The following is a 23,039-nucleotide window of genomic DNA, read 5'->3' on the forward strand; positions in this document are numbered from 1 at the left end:
GTGCTCTAGGAAGCTTCTAACTCTGTCTCTTCACCAAACCACTTACAAAACTTGGAACCATTGAAAACATCTTTTATCTCTTCCGCTCCTCTGTGGTTGATCATGTTTTTGTTCAATTCCACGTTCAGTCCAGTGCCATTTTCTACAAATCTGCTGTGCAGGCCAGCATGTGATTTCAGTCAGCTTTACAAGTGTTCAAGTTCAATAGCAAAAAAAATATGCATCAGGGTGAAGGCGGATACACACATCTTCAGATCCAATTGCAATTTGCATAAACATAAGTTGAAACATTGTATTGTAGATATGAGTTCCTTCTTATTTAAAACTAGAAGAAACAGTGTAGAGATATACAATTGCTTCAACCTATTACCACTAGACTGTACAGATTTTGAAACTGAAACAGTAAGTTTATCCTTGTGATAAATATGCAAAGCGAAAGAATAGGATGTAACAGGGATAGGCTTCAAGGACTGCCCCCCTGGCACCTCAAAAACTCTTTCATTAACACCATAATGCCCAAAATTCTGATCTCAAGGTCTATGTATTCACTTACTCCACCAGAGAAAATTAACAGAATGCCTGTAATTTGCCAGACACAGCAGCTAAAATCAGGAAGGTGCTGGAGCTATTAAGTTCAATGTAATTCTAAACCACTTTTAAGAAACCTATACATTTGTGGGGGAAGAAGAACATCATAGCATAGATACACAATACAGCATATGAAAAGTACAGTGAAAGTGAGAGGTATAAAAATCTACTGGCAACAGAGATAAGAGAATAGTTCCCCTTGGTGGATCTGAAGGGCATCAGAAAGTGGAGGATTTTTGAGGATACTCAGAAACTTGCCAGTTCAAGAACAGATGTGGGAGTGAGAGTAGAGTCAGAACACAAGGTAAAAAGAAAAGGCAGAGGGGCATGAAGATAAGGAAGGGGAGGAGTTTCATGTTACCACAGTCCAGAGTCTGAAAGAGAAAACTGAAAAAAAAAAAGAAAAGAAAAGAACAATGGTTTTTGAAGGTCCATTTTTGCTTCTTTAATAAATTTAGATTTTATCCTGTTGACAATGTAATGTTAGTAGAGGACCTTAAGCCAAATAAATAAATAAATAAATAAATAAAAGACAACCCTGACAGTAGGAGGCAAGTCGAGTTGCAAATGCTTGAGGCTGGGTGAAGGCAAAGTATTCCAGAAGCAACTGTGCTGTTCGAGGGGAACATGATACAAGCCTGGGAATCATTAAGGCACTATCTCCAAGTTAAGGTTCAGAGAACCCAGAGTGCAAACTTATTATTCAAATGTCTATTTGTATGTGACCTTAAAGACATTCTTTCCTAAAAACAAATGCTGCAGAGAAATAAAAAAATGAGGAAGAAGATGCCAGATGGCTATGAAGATTGAAAGAAAAATAAATAGGACAAGAGATAGTAAGACAAGACACACTGCCTATTTTGAAATTTTTCTGAACATCAGCCCTGAAGCTCATTTTAAAATAAATCTCAACAATGTTAATAAGGAGATTCTACTTCAAGATGTCAATGTAGAAAAACCCCAAACTTGCCTCCTATAACAGACACACCAAATCTACACTTACATATGAAATAATTTCCTCTGGAAAAAAAATATTAAAAATGGTGTAGGGACCCCTTCACATCAGGAAAACGAAAGGATGAACAGGGAAGCACAGAGAAATGGGTAGGAAAAGCCAAGACACAGTTTTTGCCATAAACCCCATCCCTGGCACAGGGACTCACCATCAAAAACTCAAATCTGAGACCTTCTCCCTGAGCGGCGAAGAGTTTGTTCTTTACCTTGGGCAGCCTCCTGAGAGACCAGCCCCTACAACATCCGGCTTTGAAGACAGACATGGATCACACTTGTGAAACCAAAAGGGCTCTGCAAACTGAGAAACAGCTCCTAAAGGTCTCAAGTGCAGACTGGCCCACCCAGGTCCTCGCACAGAAGCAGCCCTGTGAAAAGTGCCCAGACTTGGAGTGAAAGAGACACACTTGCTAATTTTAAAGGGTTGGTCTGGGAAGCAGGGCCTGCTGAGATACTGTGCAGGGATGGAGGCTAACGGTGCCATCCTCCTGCTCTTTCTCTGTGCCTCACTAGAGTGGGTAGGCACTGCCTGTGTTATTTCTGGCGGTGCCATCTTTACGCTTCAGCAGGTGGATGCCATCCTCCATGCTCTCCCTCTGCCTGTAGTAGCTGGTGAACCCCATCTTTCTCTTTTTTCTTTTCTTTTTTTTCTTCTTTATCCTTTTAACTTTCTTTTTCTTCCCCCCACCCCAGAGGGTGACATCTTTGCACTCTCCCTCTGCCTCACTCCAAAGCACCAGTATCTTCTGGAGGGGAATGTTTACACACATCTGGTGCCCTGATTTTACATCTGGTGACTCGATTTTTGGAACTGCTCTGCAGGATACGCCCCTCGATTGCTCGGCTCTGGAGGCCAGGCAGGCTTGCGTTCCCGGGTCCCACGGGACTGTAACAATCCAAGAGATAGTTCTTAAGGAACAGCCACCCCCAGGGTACTGCACAGAGAGCAGACTGAAACACAACTGTAGTCTTTCTGAGAAAGAAGTCTGGCTGCTTGTCCAGGAGTTTCGGCCTCAGGGGCAGGGAGCCTTCTGGTTCGGCACACTTCTAGAAGCCTCTGGAAAGGCTCTTAGGGAACAGAGGCCAGGGGACACGATCTTAGCACTTTTCCTCGGCCTTATTCCTGCTCTCCGGTATCTTCCAGAAAGGAGCTTATACCCTTGCCTGGTGTCCTGCCTTTTGTGGCTACTGACAAAGGATTCCTCTCCATTGCCTGGTTCCAATGGCCTGAGAGGCTTCTGCTCCAGGTTCCACAAAACTGTAATGCATGGAGAAAGATTTCTTAAACAGCCATCATGCCCAGGGCACAAAAGAGGCAACACACCCAGGGGTTCAATCTTCCTGTGAAAGAAGCCTATTAGCTTAGGGTCCTAGCTACAGCTTGCAGGAAAGGCTTCTAATTCTCACAAATACACATCTAAGGGCTGATGGTAAACATTTCCTGAGACATTGGAGGGCAGGCGCCATCTTCTGGTTCTCCCTCTGAGTGCTCCAGAGCACAGCATCTCTCAGAATGGAACATACCTGTGTTGGTACCCCAGTTGCTACATCTAGTGCCCTAGCTTTGGTGGCTGCTGTTCATGGGATGCCCCTAGTTACCAGGGGACTTGTGTGCCTAGGTCCCGTGGGATTGGAACAATTGGAGTGACAGTTCTAGGCAGGCTACCATCTCCAGGGCACTACACAGAGGGCCATCTGAAATATACCCCAACCTTTCTATGGAAGAGGCACTATTTGCTGGTCCTGAAGTTTCAGTCTTGGGGAGGCTTCAGGTTTGGGATACATCTAGAGGCTAAGGAAGCCCAAGTGTCCACCAGTAGATGAGTGGATAAAACAACTATGGGGCACTTACACAATAGAACACTGCTCAGCTGTAAAAAGGAAGAAGATTTTACCCTTTGTGACAGTGTGGATGGACCTGGGGAACATTATGCTAAGTGAAATAAGCCAGTCAGAGAAAAGACAAATGCCATATGATTTTACTAATGTGTAGAATCTAATGAACAAACTGAACTAACAAGCAAAATGGGGAAGATTCATACATAGATGCTGAGCAGGATGACAGCTAAGGAGGGGACGGTTAGTGGGGGAAAGGATTGAGCAGAAAGGAAAAAAGGACTCATGCACATGGACAACGGTGTAGTGATTGCTGGGGGGTGAGGGGATAAGGGGACTAAATGGTAATGGGGAAAAAATACAATAAAGATTAAATTTTAGAAATAGAAGCTAAGGGAGTGCTCTCAGGGAACACAGGCCAGAGATTTGTTCTTTGTGCTCTCCCTCTGCCTCATTACAGCTCTGTAGTGTCTTCCAAAAAGGAATTTAGACCCTCACCTGAAGTTCACAACTGCGACCAGGGAAAACCTCTAGACTGCCTGGCTCTGGTGGTCAGTGGGACTTATACATGCTGTCCCACAGGACAGTATATGTTTGCATACCTTAAAGGCTGCTACCTGAGCATCTGGCTTCCAATCAGCCTGAATCTAAGTACTGACTGAGATACTGAGATTCCATCCCAGCCTTTGAGATACTCAAAGGTCTTGGCACACCCCTGCACTAAAAATAAAATAGGCTGCTTGGACAGTCACAAATGTTTCAGAGACAACCAAGAGCTTGGGCAGGGCTGTATGACAAATTTTATCTCATACACTAGGCCAGCCCTTCAAGACTGGCAAAGGGGCTGTTTCATCTAAAGCATAGAAACAAACACAGAAAGTTGAGCAAATAAATAAATAAATAGATAGATAGATAGATAGATAGATAGATAGATAGATAAATAGTTTGTTACCAGAAAAAGCAAGATAATATTTCTTTTAAAAAACCACAATGAAATAGAGACATGTCCTGGCTACATAACTCAGTTGCTTAGAGCAAGGTTGTGGTTTCAACCCTTGGTCAGGACACATACAAAAATCAGCCAATGAATGCACAAATAAATGGAACATAATAATGCACAAATATGGAATATAATAAACTGAACTGAAAAAATACTCCAGGGGTTTCAACAGCAGATTAGATGAAGCACAAGAAAGGACTAGTTAACTTGTAGATATGGCAGAAGTCAGCCAGACTAGCCAAAAAGAAAAAAAAAAGCAAAGAAAGAAAAAGAAAAAATAGCCCTGGCTGGCGTAGCTCAGTGGATTGAGCCCAGGCTGTGAACCAAAGTGTCGCAGGTTTGATTCCCAGTCAGGGTACATGCCTGGGTTGCAGGCCATGGCCCCCAGCACATTGATGTTTCTCTCTCTCTCTCTCTCTCCCCCTCCCTTCCCTCTCTAAAAAATAAATAAATAAAAAATCTTAAAAAAAAAGAAAAGAAGAAATAGAATCCAGAACAATTTATTTTTAAAAAAAAGAAAAAGAAAAAATAAGTGAAGATATAATGGGACTTATGAGAAAATATCATGCAAACTAAGATTTGCATTATAAAAGTCTCAGAAGGAAAACAGAAAATGGTAGGAAGTTTATTTGAAGAAACAATGGTGAAAACTTTCCTAACCTGGGGACAGAAACAAATACCCAAATCCATGAAGCCCAGAAAATTTCAAAAAAGACGGCACCAAAGAGACCTACACCAAGATGAATTATAATTACAATGTCAAAAGTTAAGACAAGGAGAGAATTTCAAAAGCAAAGAAAGAAAAACAACTGTTTATATATTAGGGGATCTCAATAAGACCATGGGTCGATTTTTTAGCAAAAACTTGGCAGCCCATAGGGAGTGGCATGATATATCCAATATGCTAAAAAGAAAAAAATCCTTCCAACCAAGAATCTTCTACCTGGCAAAATTATCATTCAGAATTGGAGAAACAGAGTTTTCCAGACAAGAGTTCATTGCTACTATATCAGTCATACAAGAAATGTTTAAGGGGCTTCTCTGAGTAAAAAAGAAAGGACACTAATTAGTAATAAAGAAACATATAAAAGTATAAATCTCACTGGTAAGAAAAATATATAGTAAAGGATAATCACTTATAAAACTAGTAAAGGTCTAAAGGCAAATGTAGTACAAATAATTGTACCTACAATAATTAGTTAAGCGATAAAAACATAAGGTGTAAAATGTGACATCAAAAGCATAAATTATAGTGTGGGGGAGAGTAAAAATGTAGAGCTTTAGAATATGTTCAGACTTAAATTGTTATAAATTTAAAACAACTGTTGTATGTAAACCTCATGGTAACCACAAAGCAAAATCTATAGTAGATACACAAAAGATAATGAGAAAGGAATCTAAACATACCACTAAATAAAGTCATCAAGCCAGAATGGAAGAGAGCAGGAAAAGAAGAAAGCAGCAGACAAATTACAAAACAGCCAGAAAACAATTTTAAAAAATGACAATAAGTACATGCATACTTATCAATAATTACTTTAAAAGTAAAAACACTAAATTCTCTACCCAAAGAACATAAAGTGGCTGAACAGATTATAAAAATTAAAACAAGACCCATTTACATACTGCCCACAAAAGACTCACTTCAGACATAAGGCCACACACAGACTGAAAATGAAGGGATGGAAAAAAATATTCCATGCAAATTTAAACCATAAGAAAGCTGGGCCAATACATAATGATAAAGTGGTCAATCTTATAAGAGGATATAATATTTGTAGATACCTGTGCATCCAACATAAGTGCACCTGAATAAATAAAGCAAATATTCACAGACATAAAAGGAGAAAGAGATAGCAATAAAATAATAGTAGGGGACTTAGTACCCCACTTTCATAAATGGATAGATCATCCAGACAGAAAACAATAAGGAAACATCAGCCTTAAACAACAAATTAGTCTAGATGGACTTAACAGCTATATGCAGAACATTCTATCCAAAAGCAGCACAATACAAAAGGGACTAATTAAACCAAAAGCTTCTGCACAGCAAGGAAACCACCAACAAAATTTATAGGTAGAAAATATTTTCAAGCCATATATCTGATTAGTGGCTAATATTCACAATATAAAGAAATCACACAACTCAATAGCAAAAAAGCCCACTATCCAATTAAGAAATGGGCAGAGGATCTGAATATATTTCTTCCAAAGAAGATGGCCAACAGGTGAAAAGCTCAGAATCACTATCAGGGAAATGCAGATCAAAACCATAGAGAGATATCTTTTCATACCTGTTAGAATGGCAATTATGAAAAAAGTCAAGAGATAACAAATGCCAGAGAGGATGTGGAGAAAAGGGAACACTCGTGAATTCTTGGTGAGAATATAAACTGGTACAGTCACTATGGAAAACCACATGGAGGTTCCTCTAAAAATTAAAAATAGAACTACCACACTATCTAGCAATTCCACTTTTGGTTATTTATCCAAAGAAAACAAAAATACTAACTTAAAAAGATATATGCACTCCTCTGTTTGCTGCTGCATTATTTATAATAACCAAGACATGGAAATAACCCAAATGTGCATCAACAGATGACCAAACAAAGAAAATGTGTTCTATATACACAATGGAATATTATTCAGCCACAGAAAAGAATGGAATCTTGGCATATGCAACAACATGAATGGACCTTGGGGGCATTGTGTTAAGTGAAACAAGTCCGACAAGAAAGAAAATACTGTATTTTCTCACATGTCGAATCCAACAAAATAAAACAAATAAACAATAAAAACAAGCTCATAGATACTGCGAACAGATTGGTGGTTGGCAGAGGCAGAGTTGGTGGTGTGGGAGAAATGAGTGAAGGGGGTCAAAAGGTGCAAACTTTCAGCATAAAAAATCATGAGTGTGATTTCCATCATGGTGGCTATAGTTAGTGACACCGAATTGTGTATTTGAAAGTTGCTAAGAGAGTAGATCTTAAAACTTCTAACCATGGGAAAATAAATTCTGTAAAAATAGACTTACTGTGGTGATATGGTCATTTGACAATATATACAAATACCAAATCATTATGTTGTACACCTGAAACTAATATAATGCTGTATGTGAATTCTACCTAAATAAAATGTGACATAAATAAAATAAAATAATGTTATAAGTATTCCGATGTGATTGTGTAGCACAGAACAATTTGAAGAGCGGGAACTACAGTCACATTTTTGACGGGAGCACCACGTGCAGTTACTCAGTGTGTAAACTGTGCAGTCAGATGTGTGGCCCTGATGCCTTTCTGAGAAGCTTAGCACTCAAAAACCCCCCCAAAACTTAAGTTCCTTTCCCATAAATTTAAAATAGATAAAACAGTGCTTGACACAATAAAACTCAACGGTGTGAACACCTTTCCAGCCTCTCTTGTAAGCTAAAATAAAACTGTATTTATTAACAATGGAAACTCAGTGGACTGGCAGAACACTATGATCATCAAGTTAGAAAATCCAGGAACTAGCTATTGTTGCTCATGTAGTTACAGGTAAAGCAAAAAAAACAAACAAAAATCCCTGAAAAAGAGAAGTTGAGAAAACTTTGTGAGATAACTCGCTACATACTCAAGGCCAAAACCCAAGTTCAAAGTCTGTGCCCTTTCCTGAAACTATGATGCTGTCTTATATCTACAGATTCTATTTTACAAATTAACCACTGTCATGATTTCTCAAAAAGAATTGAGCTACTACTTGGAGAACAGGAAAACTAGATTAAACCTGAGGTGTCATTCCACTAAGACAACATGGCGATGCCTATTTATGTTTGAAGCAACTGAAGAAGCAGCTTTATACAATAGCCCGCCTTGCCTCGTACAGGCAGAAAACAGGACCTCTACTCTACGAGTCACTTGAGGGCAGACAACGGGTCTTATTGCTCTTTTCTAGCACACAGTATGCCATCTGGCACCTACAGGAAATTAGTAAATACTTGTTGAGTAACAGAATTAAATCATGAGTGTATAGTTATAAAGTTTTCTCCTACAGCTCTTTTTGCATCCGACTGTACATATGAATATGTGAACATTGTGCAACTTAAAGCTTCCTACAGTTGCTCATCCAAACTGTGGTGTCTATGGAAATGGGAATCACTGAAGGCTGGGATAGTGTGACCTGGATTCTCCAAGGAAGGAAAATACCCAGCCCTCTGTGCTGGGTATGGTCTCAGTGCTCTGGAGAACAAACTACTTGCATAGGCTGTGGAAGACACACCAGGCTCCCAGTGGTGGGTTCCAAGAGCCTGCCCTGTGCCCGGCACTTTGCGTACACAGTAACTGTGAACACCATAGAAACTGAGGCACTGCTGGCTTTCAGAAGGCCACGCAGTCTCAAGAGGCAGGAGATGAATTGCAGCCAGAATTTCAGTATTCATGCTCTTTCCACTATACCACAGTAATTGTCAAAGGACATTAAATATGCAATTATATAATGATAACTATATCATGATGTTAAAACTACATTCAATTTAAGTAACATTTAACCATGATTACAAACCTCATTACAACATGATTCTTTACTTGCATTAACACAATTACTTTTAGTTCTTTCTTAATTCTTTCAATTGGTCAATGTGTTTGAACACTTAAAACACACTTTGAAAATGTAAAATGATTTTTTTGAAGAGTTCAGTGACGTGTTTGAATTAATAGCAATTTGTCAAAAAACGAATGGCCCACCAGCCTTACAAGTCATCTACAAAACTTGTAAATGCTTTTTACACATACACAAATTAGCGGGGCTGCTCTGTGAGGTAATAAGGGCCCCTGTGCCATCAGGCACATGCAGACATAGCACATTGTCGATCTGCTTCAACAGCATTCCTGAATGTTCAGCTCCGATCTGTATTTAAATTTCCGGCGTTAAAACAGCTGTAATGGAACTGTGCAGAGCCTTAGGCAAATAAACTGGATAACCAGCAAAGATTCTTACTATAGCAATGCAGGGAGTAATGGCATAAAAGGTGGAAGGTAGAAGCTTCCAGAAAAAAAAAGTGTAGCAGTCTGAAATAGTTAAGAAATTCTTGCTGAGACATTACATTTGTAAAGTTCTTCCTGCTACTACTTAACTCAGCACTTTCTGGAAAGTGCTGCCCTGACATTGTTCAATGTGGGAACTATTTCTAAAATAAATTAAAAGGCCTTGTGTCCTACATTTCACCATGATTTCAAGCTAAATAAACAGAAGGGATTTTAATATATACACTAATAAAAAGTCTGCTTTCTGTTCCAAACTATTCTTCTCTGCACAGACCCCCACCCTCACTCCCTGGTCTCCTGAGGCTGAGAGAAGTGTGGACTCGCCTGCCACACAGCCTTGGTGGGGAGCTGGGGGAGGGGTAAGGAGAAGAATGTGTGAACCAAGATCTGTAAATGACTATCCACCCTCCTATTCACTTTCCCACTCTGGGGTCTTGATTGCAGAGCCTGCTATCAGCATCACAGAAATGATAGCAGAGAAAGAGTTGCTGACAGCAGCAGTGAACCTGGATTCTCCACTCCCTGCCCTCAGGCATCTAACACGATGATAACCATACTACTGGTATCCACCTCTTAGAAAACTGTGCCTAGGCCTCTGATAGTATCAAGGGTCTTCTGTGGTTCTCTTGAGTCTGAAAGGGGTAAAAAACAGCTTTTATTTGGATGTTCACTCTGGTGAATTCCTGCTCTAAGTAAACTTCTATGACGTTTCAAAAAGCCTTGAAAAATATCTTCTGCCTGTTCAGTCTCCAGTGATACTTCAGCACCTAATGGCATAACTCCAATATCACAAATGATTTCTTTTCTGAACCCCCCCCACACAACTATTTTAATGAATGCAGATGTTTAAATACCTAGAAAGTGATAAACACGGTTTCTAATGGAACTGACTCCAAGACTGAATTTGCTTTGTATTATGTGAGAATACATAATGACTGTCATACATATGACAGAGAATACCTCATGACTATGATTTTTTCTGTTATAATTCTTGCATTTATTTGATCAGTTTCAGTGGAAAGCAGCATGTTTCAAATACTATTTTGGGAGCTGTTAGCTTTTGTTAAACTTTGGCAAAATTCTATCTAGTATTTTTATGAGAATTAGTAAAATCTCTTTAATTAATAGAACCAAATCTTTAAAGCATATCTATTTTCTCCTTCAACTGAATGATTTAAGAAAATTTTTTATTTGATAAGAACAATTCAGAACCTGTGGTAATGTGTGCTGTGAGCAATTAACTTGCCAAAATATTTTTAGGATATCATGATTATAATAAAAATAAATTGCCTAACAGTTTCTTTATTTCATTCATATATCACTGAATTCAAAGCACTTAGTAATGTGTGAGACTGTGGCAGGTAGGTCGTATGAATCCTTTCATAATATATGAACTGTTGGTGCACTTTATGCTGCTAACAAATTCATTCGTTGCACCAGGTTTAAATCAGCACCGTTTTAAATGCGAATGAGTTCAGTAAACAAATCATTAAGCACAAAAAATGGGAAAGAAATTATTTTAAAACTCTCTTTCTTCTTCTGTGTATTTTAAATTAATTAATATATTTCTTATTAGTTTCCTATTACTATAAAACACCCAAAGTTGACTGGTACTGCAGCAGCAGATGAGGTACAATGACTGGCAAGCATCAGATATTCCTAACTTTAATTGGTATATATGGATCTTTTACAACTGTATGCTATTTGTTTAAATATATGTATTAAATAAAGTCACACAAATATCTATTTACTTTAAAAAGCTGATGGTGCCCTGGCTGGTATGGCTCAGTGGATTGAGTGCTGCTGGCCTCTGAACCAAAAGGTCGCTGGTTCGATTCCCCGTCAGGGCACACGCCTGGGTTGCAGGCCAGGTCCCCCAGTTGGGGGCGTGTGAGAGGCACAATGGATTGATGCTTCCTTCACACATCAATGTTTCTCTCCCTCTTTTTCTCCCTCCCTTCTCCTCTCTCTGAAAATAAATTTTAAAAAATCTTAAAAAAAAAAACTAATGGCATCACTGAATGACTAACTATGTGAGATTTAGTTCTAATAATCTTCCTCCTAAAATATTTCATGCTATTTAACAGACAACATTCCAGAAATATACATATCATCTAACTTACTTCTTAACTGCAAATGTGGTCACATGAATCTATTATAGAACCGTAACAAACATATGCATATTACCAGTATACCCTGGCATAAAATATTTATTGATAAGTTCTATCAATGAAGCAAATTTAAAGCTCTCATTATTATCTGCTGATATATGCACAACAATGTGACATAATACTACTGTAACAGCTAGTCATAAATCATAATTTAGATTTTCATGGTTGATGTCCTTGATCATTATCTTATATGATAAGTAAACTTCTTTTGGCATATATAGTAATAGCATTAGAGAGATATCTAGATGCACTTCATTTATCAACCATATTCTTTATAACATTACCTCCTTACATTAATAAAACCAATAAATTTTTAACAAAACTACTATGTCACAATACAAAAGACAAATTATTCCTCCTCTTTTTTAATGCAACATTAATAAAGCATATATAACATTGTTACCTAGCTAAAATAGTTTTCTAAATCCCTAGTATGTGTTTCTGCTGTGTGTGTGTGTGTGTGTGTGTGTGTGTGTGTATACTAATTGTATTCAGTTTCAATGGCCCTTCTAATAGTATCAAATGCAGGCAGTTAAATGGAAATTTAAATCCAGTTAAATGGAAAAACCAAAAGGATTTAGAGAAAAGGCTGAAAAAAAAAGACAATTTTTTGCTATGTGGCCCTTTTACTTATACTGCACAAAGACAAGTAGAAACAGAAAAATCCTAACTTTAGAAGCTGTGATACAAATGTGCCACCGGGCCGACTGTGCAGACAACCTGGACAGCGCCGGTGAAAGCAGGCCTGTCTGCTCTTGGCTGCACAACTGGAAGGGGAGAATCGTGCCGCAAGAGGCCTCTGCAGATAAAAAACACACCTTTCCAGCCAAGGCATCTCTTTTCTCTTCCTCAAAGTGCCCATTCAGCTAATTTATAAATGTTATGAGTTTTCTTCTTCCAAAACAGAAAACTATTGGCTCTTCTATACTGTTTACCCCTATCCTAGGTTGAATGATTCAAAATTCAACTTTTTTAAAATAAGCAAATAATAAGTGAAGACCTAAAACTTTATTCAGAGTTTAACAAAGGAAAACATCAGGACAGTTTATATAAACATTCAAAAAGATAACACTACTAATTATAGAATCTAGAATGAATAGCATTTTCCAAAAAGTACAGTGGAGTCAAACACACCTTACAACTTTCTAATACATTGGAGATAACTCCATTGACACAAATGCCCTAATCATTTACAGTAGCACCTAATAATACTATCTCAGTTAGTTAAAATTTCAAAACACTGATGTGGTAAATGGCAGTGACTCCAAATTCTATTATCATAGCCTAAATTTCACTGACTTGAAAGTATTAATTTTGCCAATACCAAATACAACAATACACTTACAATGCACCCTAGGGAAAAATGAAGAGTTCTCACCAGGTTTTTACAATAGGAAAAGAAAGAGCTGCTTCCTTTTATTCATGTAAAAAAGACACGAAGAAGATAACCATATTAAACTAAAAACTAGTAAAAGAAATCTTACGAATAACTTCAAACTCCAATATCAAGTTTAAAAATAGTAATATTTCCTTATCAAAAATGTCCTTCAGCAGAGATTTATTATCCCTTTTTTGAAGCGTTATAAAAATTAACCCCTTAATTATCACACAACTACCTTCACAGTTAATGTAGAGAGACAATTACTAAAACAGATATTCATGAATACATTTAGAAACTTTGGGTGAATTATTACCTTATTTCAATCTAATAATTGATATAGGTGAGATATATACTATATGTTCTAGCTAGATATACATGCTAATAAGTACCATGTCCAGATAAACCAACAAGTTTAGATATTTAAAATGTCCAAATGTTTCTTCCATGAATCATCTTTGTGTTTTAGTATTGTCTTACCTCAATGATTTTGTCATGAATCTCCAGGCCATCTGCTCTGTCTGCAGGCCCATTTTCCAAAATTTTTGAAACATAAATTCCTTCTGTTGATATTTCTTCCTGGGTATTTTATTAAAAAACATAACCATTAGTAGGAAGAAATATATAAACAAAATTTTAAGCTGAATCAAGGACAATTTAGTAAATGTCACACTGTCAATCCTCCTTAACATGAAACTATCTTTCTCACTTGACGATTTGACATCGAATTTTAACTTAATGCCAGTCATTAATCAAGATGGAAGCTCTAAAAAACAAGTGCAGCATCTCTGACCAGCTTACCTATTTACCTTATGTTTCTGTGTATACGTAAGAAGCTACGGGGAAAAGGCATGTATGCTTTATAAAATGTCTCACTTCTATAGAGAGGTCCAATTAAAAAGGGTTATAAGTTAAAGAAAACAAAAAGGATATCCAGCCTCATTATATAATTGGTTTGAGATGTGATCATAGTTTTGAAAATATAACCTATCTTCATGGTGACAGATTTGGAAATACAGCTCTGTTCCCTGTCACAGGGAAGACGGGGAGCTTGCTCAAGTGTGAAACCCCAAAAGATCAACTCTAAACCGCAACAGAACCTACTCAAAGCTAATCTTTACACATTTCCAGGTGTAATGAGCCTGATGATTAGTTAAACCTCAAACACATAGCCAATATGGTAAAAGCAGACATTTTAGCCAGTCTCAGGAAACCAATTACATTAAAAAAACTTATTTAGAAAAAATGCTCAGTGTCCTATAATAATACGTTGTGTAATTTTAAATGTCATTTTACCTCATAGCAGTTTAAATAAAATTATTTCTCCTTAATTAGCCTTCCTTAACACGCATTTTAAGAGGCTCTAAAAAATGGCCAATGTCATCTAAATGTCAAACACCTAACTGGCATTTATCACAATATTCCTTAGGGGGGAGTGAAACAAAAATGATATGATGAAAAAGACATCTGTATTTTCTGTAATAAGTGGAGGCTGTTCTAGAAACAGAAGCCAAGCAGTCATTAGTTGCTAGGTTTTTGAAATACTAAACACAGAGGAAATATGTCATTGCCATCCTGACCTAAACAGAGCATATGGCCAGCAACTTCAAGACAACATCTGCAATGCAGGATGCAAAAATTTCATGGCAGTTTACTGGGAAAATTAAAGAATATGATTCTTTTTAAAACTTCACCACTTTTTTCTAGTTATGGTGAAGATTAAGTTGATGTAGCATTTAAAGGATATAATAATACTTTGCAACTACAGTGTACAGTATAAGTTTATAACCATGCATTTTATTAACAATTGGCATCAATGTAGAAAGTATTATTCATTTGATTAAATAAAAGATTTGGTTTGGGGAGCCAAAAATATTTTAAATTTACTCTTGTCCTTCAACATGGCATTTTCTAGGTAGTTGTGAAAACAATAACTCTTTATTTCAAAACTTATTTTAACTCTTCTTTTATTCATTCAACATATATTATATACTGCCTGGTCTATATAAGTATCTGAAAACTGACCAATTTAACATAATAAATAGGAGGTACAGCAAGCAATACAATTGTCTAACATTAGTAAATAGAAATTGCCCATACACATTATTGTGAAATAGGTTTGTTTAAGAAATTTGCCAATGGGGCTATACAATGTACATTAAACACGATGCATACTTTTTTTTTCATTAGCAAAGAGAAACAAGATTTTTAGCTGTTGTTTTCTTTTGTTTTTTTTTTCAAATATATATATGTATGTACTGGAATATTTGCATTAAGGAATCTATTTGATTACAAGCATGATTTTAAAGATCAAATCACTTGTTTTCCTTACTCAAAATCCACAAATGAAAGCTAAGTCTTCTATTATTTTATAAGCAAAGAGTGAGCTATGTGTTAATAGGTGGGTTACCTGATTTGGTCGACCTCCTATAATATTAAATCCCAGAGTGTCATTTTCTCTCTCTAATACAATGGTGAATGGCTTATATTCTCCATCCTGGAAGAAAGGGGATAAAATAACAAGCTAAGTAAAAATATTTAAAAAATTAATGCTAGAGTAATGTTTTTCCTGCAAATAAATCAACATTTGAAAAGAGGAAATCCTTAAAATTAAGAATGGTTGAATTTGAGAGGTTACTTTCTTCTTAAACTAACTTTGAAAGTTATGTATTTGAAGGGAACAACCATGCATGTGAGAAAAATAACTATTTTCTACTGAATGGTATTGCATTTTTACACATGCAGCTTTTATACTAATGTGTTCATCATCTAATTCGGACTTCACTGTAATTTAAAACAGATTTCTGGTTTAGCTCTGTAGCTATTCTTATTCTTTCCCCTTATTACAGAGGAGTAAAATAAATTGTGAAAGAATCTGAGAATTATTTTATGTAACAATTTCACTTCAGAAAGTCTTAAGGAATAGTGAACTATTTATAAATTTCGTTCAACTGTACTATTTGGGTTACTATTATAATGCAGGATTTGACCGATTACAGTTATCCTAATTGTAAATATTCTTATCTGGCTTTGCATAACTCTTGAAGGATTTTTAAAAATCAGGATCTCTGCCAAGTAAAGTAGTATTTCTCTCACGATGGCCAAATCAGAGTTAAAAACATAGGCATTTACCTACAACCTGTTTATTAGTAAAGACCAATTTTAAAACAAGATGAAATAGTGCCAAACTAGACGGGTTTTATTTTTGACTATGGATATTATTAACTATCCTAGGATATTGTATATTTGGTAATTACTTCCTAATGATAAAAATCTCAGGAGCATCATTACCACTGCTACCATCATCACCACCTTTTTCCCAGGAGCTTTTCCCCAGCAGTGCACACAGCGGCCCCTACTGGTCGTGTGAAAACATTTCTGAGGAGCACAGAGAAGCTTTCCGATAATTAAGTCTGCAAATCACGGGCGGGCAGTTTTTCCTCACTTCTTAGAACAATAACTTGACTTGCTGAATGACTTCTCTCATATAATTCTAGCTGTTGCCCTTTCCATCAGCCCCTGCTTCCCTAAGAACTTGAAACCTGAACTGGCACTACAGAGCGTTATTTCTGTGCTTCTCTCTTGGTTCTTCGAATTTTGTAACTTTACCTGTATAAAATAGGGACAGAGAGAGAACCATAGCATTCAGTCTTTTAACAAGCAGTATGCTTCGGTGTATCAGAGTAGGTACATTCTAGCCCCTCGAGTTTCAATTTTCAAGGCCAGAAGCGTCTTAATCCCATGCCTGAGTTGGAGGCAGTCCCAAATGGGAATCATTCTGGGTTGCTCCTCCCCAGGACGCTGAAGAATGAAAACAGCTCCTTGAATGGAGTGCAAGTTCTGCTAAATCCCTGCTCACCATGGCAGCGACCAACAATGTCAAACACTGTGCAGAAGTCCTCCAGAAGAGAAGTAGCAGCATTATAAACAAGCCTCTTCACGAGGGGTGCTGCAAAGAGGCTTGTTTATTCGGTCTAGAAGCGGGCAGTCCACGAGCACTGTTCACTGTTCGGGGCCAGCAGCTTCGACAAAGAAGGGAAACAGCCGCTGCGCTGGGGCTGCTCTGACCGCAGATGGCTGTGGCTGCTGTCAGACCTGGTTCCCCAAGTCACACATGCACACTTCACCAATAATGAAACACGAAGGCAGGTAAGGGCTATTTAGGGAAGTTCAGGGTGATGAAAGTAACTCTGCAAATCCAAAAAAATATCTCATCTCTTAATCTTTTAACTCTAGTTCCCCACGTCTCTGATAATCCCTGCACTGAGCAGAAGGTGGTTGACATGGGCGGTCTAACAGGGGAAACTAAGTCATTCAGAGCCAAAGGTGTAGGTCTGACCAGGCCACCGGGATGCTGGTGCAGCGAAGAGAGGAGGCAAGGTCGGAGAGGTCCCTGATTCCTGACTTATCTTTCTCTGCCTTCAGGTATGGGCCAAGGTACAAAACACAGGTAGGCAGGAGATTGAAAGACGGGCAGCAAGTTTCTGGGTGAGGAAATGAATTTCCTTAATTCATCCTTCTTCGTGGAAAAGTTGGAATTCGAACTGTTTAACTCTGGACGATCCTAATATAAGCGGAGAGGGAGCAATCCTCGTTAACTGCATTACTAAAACATTCGAAAGAGAAATGATAGTACAGTAAGGTCCGGACGGGTGGGTGCTTTCTACTGCATGATAAGGAAGGGTCTATCACCTTCCACGGGAATCCTGAAGTTCCTCTTTCCACCCCAATCGATCCTTTTCCGAGTGCCCTACCCCTCTGCGCTTACCCGGCCGTGGCCGCCGTTCAGGTCCCTGGCGAAGTTGCGGACGTGAGCCATGTACTGGGTGAACTTCTCCTGGTACCTGCGGGCAGTGAGCTGCTCCTCGCCCTGCAGCGCCTTCTCGCGCCGCCTCCAGGCGAGCACTCGAGGCCCGAGCCCCCGCCCGCTCCCGCAGCTGCCGCTCGGCAGCCCCCCGCGCGCGCTCCCGGCCCTGGCTGCCCTGGGCGCCGAGCCGATGCCCCCCCGCGTGGGCACGTCCTTGCTTCCGCAGCCACCGGGCCCGGGGACGTAGCCCCAGCGGCTGTGGCGGGAAGGGCCGAAGTGCTCGACGTGCGCTGGCCGCTCGCGCAGCGGGATGGAGCGGCCGCAGCCGCGGTAGTCACACCGGATGCGCAGCTTGTGGATGAGGCTGCGCAGAGGCAGCACCCGGTACAGCTCGCCGGGCGCCAAGGGCTGGCACTGCAGCGGGCACAGGCGCCACCGCGCTACCCAGGGCAGCAGGCAGCCGGCGCAGAAGACGTGCCCGCAAGGCGTGCACAGGGGCTCCTCCAGCACCTGGCCGCACAGCTTGCACTCGAAATCTGGGTCCACGGCTTCCGCGAAGAGCTCCAGGGCAAAGCCCATGGCCAGGATGAGAAAAACGAGGAAGAGAAGGCGGAGTCCACTTTCTCTGATCCCCCTCGTCTCCTAGGAATACCCCTTGGACAGCGCTCCTTTGGCGGCCCTTACTGCTGCGAGGGGAGGAGGTGAAGGGTGGGGGGTTGTAGTCTGAGTTTGGCTGGAAGTTTTCGGGCTCCAGCTAAGTCCCTTGGTCCCGCCGTATTGACTCTAATAGACGCCACCTCAAGGGACGCCTCCCCCGATTCGCTGCTGTGCAATTTATAGTCTTTCAAATTTTGTCCGCGGAGAACTGAGGCCAGCTTACAATAACCTTTAAGAAAACCGTGCTGCTTAAGTGAACTTGAAGCAGTATTCATGCTTGAGCTGGGTAACGGGCTCAGCGCAGACGATGAGAAATAACTTTTAATCCCACCTGGACATAAACTCCAGGAAAGCAGAATCTTTGTCCATGAGGTTTGTCATTGAATCCTCATCGCTCCGCATCAAGTCGCTCTTCAATAAATATGTTTTAATTAGATGCACTCTCGTTCATTCAAATCAGCCAATTACAAAATCACCAACTCTGTGTCTGCCACCTTAGGAAAATCATTATGAGGCATCTACAGAACCAGCCTTCTCAAATCGCGGTCCAAAAATCAGGTGAGCATATGGAGGAGGAATGATGACTGATAGCAACGATGGGGGAAAGGCCAGGTGCTCGCCTTAGGAAACCTCTCTGTTAGGGAGAAGTCCAACCGCCGTTCAAGGCCTCTAACCGTCGGAGGCGGCTGGGATTCTGTTACTGAGCAGTCTGACTCCAGGTTCAGTCACCCAACTACCCAATCTTCTACTTCCACAGGCATTCACCATTGGGAAGGGAATGCGATCATTTGGGCACCCGGAAAGGAGAATTAAAGGGAGGGATTATTTTAAAAAATCAGTGAAATAACAAATAAAATCTTAATAGTTGCTTCCCTCTATTTACTCTGAATACACAGTTTAGGTCCAAACTGCCTCCTCTCCCTGTTTGAGCCTTCAAACTGTGTAGCATGCCAGGCCTTACTGAAAACATGCAGCAAGGGGTGCCTACAAACCTTCCCTCCCCAGCCAGCTTCCTTCACCATCTTCGGAAACTTAGGAATGCAAAGCAACCCTAACACCTGGATACACACCACTTCCTGCCTTATCCTCAAGCTACTTCCACATGCTTAGTTAGGATGGGCTTCCTAAATTAATCATTGATGATCCCTCACTGCCAGCTGAGTGTTGTTCCCAGAAAGCCGTGTACTCTCTTGTAGGACTAGAAGCTATGTTTGAAACACATGAACAAGGCTCCAGTCTTTATCCGTGGAGCTAAGAGAAGAGTTAGCAATGGCTAATAATAGAGGCTAACAAGAACCTCCTGAGCCTTCTTTGTGTTTGAAAGATGAGGTATTATTGGAGTAGTTCAATAGCAGTGGGGATCCTGGAATGGCTTGCCAGATATTTGATATGCTTTTAAACTTGTTTCAAAATAAGATGCTGTATTCCATGTTTTATTCATATAGATATGTGACAGAGTAGCATTTGCCACAATGCTCTAAATTTCCCCCTTTCCTTTGGCCTTTTGCCAAGTAAACAAACAATAAACTTCCAAATCAATAAGAAATCACTTAATACTAACAGCATGAACATATTCTTGTAAATTATATAGACCATAAAAAGGAGAAGGTTATAGAATTTATTCAAATAATCTGGGCCAGAGGATTCTATTTCATCTTTTTTGTTGTTGCTATAGGAAAACCTATGATAGCTGTGACTTTAGAGCTAGGGCTTGACAATAAACACAATGGCAAAGAGAACATTTTTTTAAGAGAGAGAGAAGAGATGATATCGGAAAATGTTCAATTGAGATATTAGGAAAATGAAATCTGAAGTTACTTGAAAAGAAAAAAATACAGCAATGGTTATATGATGAGTTTGGTCCACCCGTGCAATTCCTGTAGCAAAAGTAGGGTCATGAGCAGGTTATGGTATGAGTAATTCCAGGATGTATAACATTTTGATTGTTGAAGAGAAGATGGATGTCCACAGAGAATAACAAATTCAAAAATGAGAACATGTGAAGTGAAGCCAAGTAATGAAGTAGGCCAAAAGGAAGCTTAGGAAAATCTTTTGCTAAATGCAAAATGCAAGTTTGCATGAGCAAATACACACTTGAGTACTTCCAAGAGAGTTAAGTACCAGGACAAAAACATTGTAAGAGCTGAACAAGAAGGAAATAGACATACCTAAGTAAAGTTTATGGACTCTTCCCATATGAAGACACTGCAGCATAATAAATCTGTGGCATCAGTTCAGCTAAATAGTCTGAGTTTATTTACCAGACTATAATAGATTATTGTATATATTAGGACAATTGTAATGTTTCAGAAAAGCTTGGATGAGTTAGGAATCTGGAGCCCAATTACATTGAAGTAACTAACTAAACAAAGAAAGCACTTGAAATAAGTTTAAAATAAGCATAAATATTTCAGTAAAACAAATCCAGTAACACTTAAATACCTTTTGGCAAATGAGAAAAATTATTCCCTTGCATCATTTGCTTGGGCATATCCTTATGTCTTCACTGATCATAATTATCTATTAAGGGTTCCAGGTTAAGCCCTGGCTGGTGTTGCTCAGTGGATTGAGCGTGGGCTGTGAACCAAAGCATCGCAGGTTCGATTCCCAGTGAGGGCACATGCCGGGGTTGCAGGCCACAGCCCCCAGCAAGTGCACATTGATGTTTCTCTCTCTCTCTTTCTCCCTCCCTTCCCTCTCTAAAAATAAATAAACAAAATCTTTTTAAAAATGACTCTTTCTATAAAAAAAAGAATTCCTGGTTAGTGGAAACTGCAGGTTCAAAGGTCACATTGGGGAACGAGCTGAAAGGCAAGCTACTGTCTTTCTTCTTGTCCGGCAAGGCCAGTTTCTAGTTGGCCTCCTGCTTGTGGCCAAGATCAGGCCTACCACCTTTCTCATAATCTTCCATTTAGAGTGGACCTGGGAATATGCTTTGCCAACTGAGATACAATGGGAAGATGATAAATATACTTCTTTCATCTCCAAACCAAGGACCACAGCTGAACTCAAAATATGTTAAAGTAATCAGTGTTTGGTTAGGTATTTTCAGCACAGGAACTAGTTTTTGCTCCAATCCACTGCCAGGGGTCATACATTCATGAAAACAGATAAATAATTAACTTGCTATATTCTTTGGGCCAATTTCTAGAGCAGTAATGAAAGTGGGGTGTGCCTGTGACTGTTTTCAGTGAGAAGAGGCAACGTTCCAAATCAGCTCTGAGTCATCCCTACTCTGAGGATGAATAGGGAATCTGAGAGTTACTGATTGTTAAGTGAAATGCTAAAAGACCTAAAACTGAAATACTATATTCCAAGACTCAGAAATGATGAGTGGAGAAGTGAAAAGGAGATAGAGATAATTTTCCCACCCCACGCATAGATAATACCTAAATCAACTCATTTGTAATATTTTTTATGTCATCTCATGCATTTGATTGAGAATCAGAAAGTCAGGAAGGTTAAAAAATTTTTTCAAAGGAACATTTAAATAAATTACTTCTTTAATTTATATATGTTTAGATAACCTAATTTGGTACTTTAAACAAAGCAGTACTTTTTATATCTTCTATTGTAAGAATTTAAAATCTCATCATTTACATGTCCTTTTCCCTGATTCCTTGGTAATGTATCATGAATTACTATTATAGTCATATGCATTTCTCCAAAGTGCCCCAAATTTAAGCTGTAACTATCTATATAAGATTATCCTATGGTAGGTGAGGTAATAATACCCAGCTACTCGAGGTCAAAATAGTTGTTGTGGAATATATTTATTTATTTTATTGATGTTAACATTCATTTTTATTCTTACCTTTATATTTTTTTGCATCATAATCAGAATTGCACCTAGTAGCATAAAGGAATGTGTTCATAAAGCCTGAGATAATAAAAAGGTTAATTGAGAACTACTTAAAGTTCCAAAATTGATAGGCTGATAACATATCATGTCAGTGAAGACACGCTTTTGGATAAGCATTTTACTCTGAAAATATACAGAACTGGTCAAACCCAGGAAACACAGAGCAGTGTCAGTCATTGCAATCCTTGTCTGTCAACGGCAACGCATCAGAGGTTATCTTCTCTTTCTTTGCTTTTCAACTGTCATTGGTAAAATGATGATTTTAAAGGGACATCATGACAGTACAGAATGCCATTTCTAAGAGAAATAAAATGAATCAAAACTGTTATGTATAGCAAAACACAATAAATGACAGTAAATGTGCAGTCTCTGTGAGGATGAATTATCAGGTAGAGCAGAGTGAAGAACTTGAAAGAAAACAAGTTAAACTGAGATCTTAAATTAAACATTGTGGCAACTTTCAATTCAGCTATGGACTGATTCCTAAAGCTTCCCAGACATACTTAGGGTAACAGTATTATCCTATTTAGGAAATGTTGTGAGAAATGGTTTATACAAGAAAATAAATTTCTTGTCTTTAATTAACCTTGATTTTGTGCTATATCTTTGTGGGTCACAGTCACTGAGAAAGAGGGAAGGTACCAGAAACGACTGTAAGAACTGATACGTAGTAACTATTTACTGGGTGATGGGCACAGCAACACA

General features: G+C 38.9%; 1 protein-coding gene across 2 annotated transcripts in view; it reads right to left on the reverse strand.

The window, feature by feature from the left end:
- Positions 1 to 18,394, reverse strand: part of PDZRN4 (PDZ domain containing ring finger 4) — a 319,315-nt gene extending 300,921 nt beyond the window's left edge. The window contains exons 1-3 of one of the 2 annotated variants that reach the window (XM_045829406.1): positions 17,777 to 18,394; positions 15,419 to 15,505; positions 13,489 to 13,587 (exon numbers count right to left, since the gene is read on the reverse strand). In XM_045829406.1, the coding sequence (XP_045685362.1) occupies positions 13,489 to 13,587; positions 15,419 to 15,505; positions 17,777 to 18,394 (804 nt within the window). Of the gene's footprint in view, positions 1 to 13,488; positions 13,588 to 15,418; positions 15,506 to 16,867; positions 16,987 to 17,776 lie in introns of those variants that run through there. The other variant, XM_045829407.1, reaches the window with a different exon arrangement.
- Between the last annotated feature and the right edge of the window lie 4,645 nt (positions 18,395 to 23,039).

Source organism: Phyllostomus hastatus, unplaced genomic scaffold (genome assembly GCF_019186645.2).
Source record: "Phyllostomus hastatus isolate PE091 unplaced genomic scaffold, TTU_PhHast_1.1 phas_scaffold_93, whole genome shotgun sequence".
In the NCBI taxonomy this organism is placed as follows: Eukaryota; Metazoa; Chordata; class Mammalia; order Chiroptera; family Phyllostomidae; genus Phyllostomus; species Phyllostomus hastatus.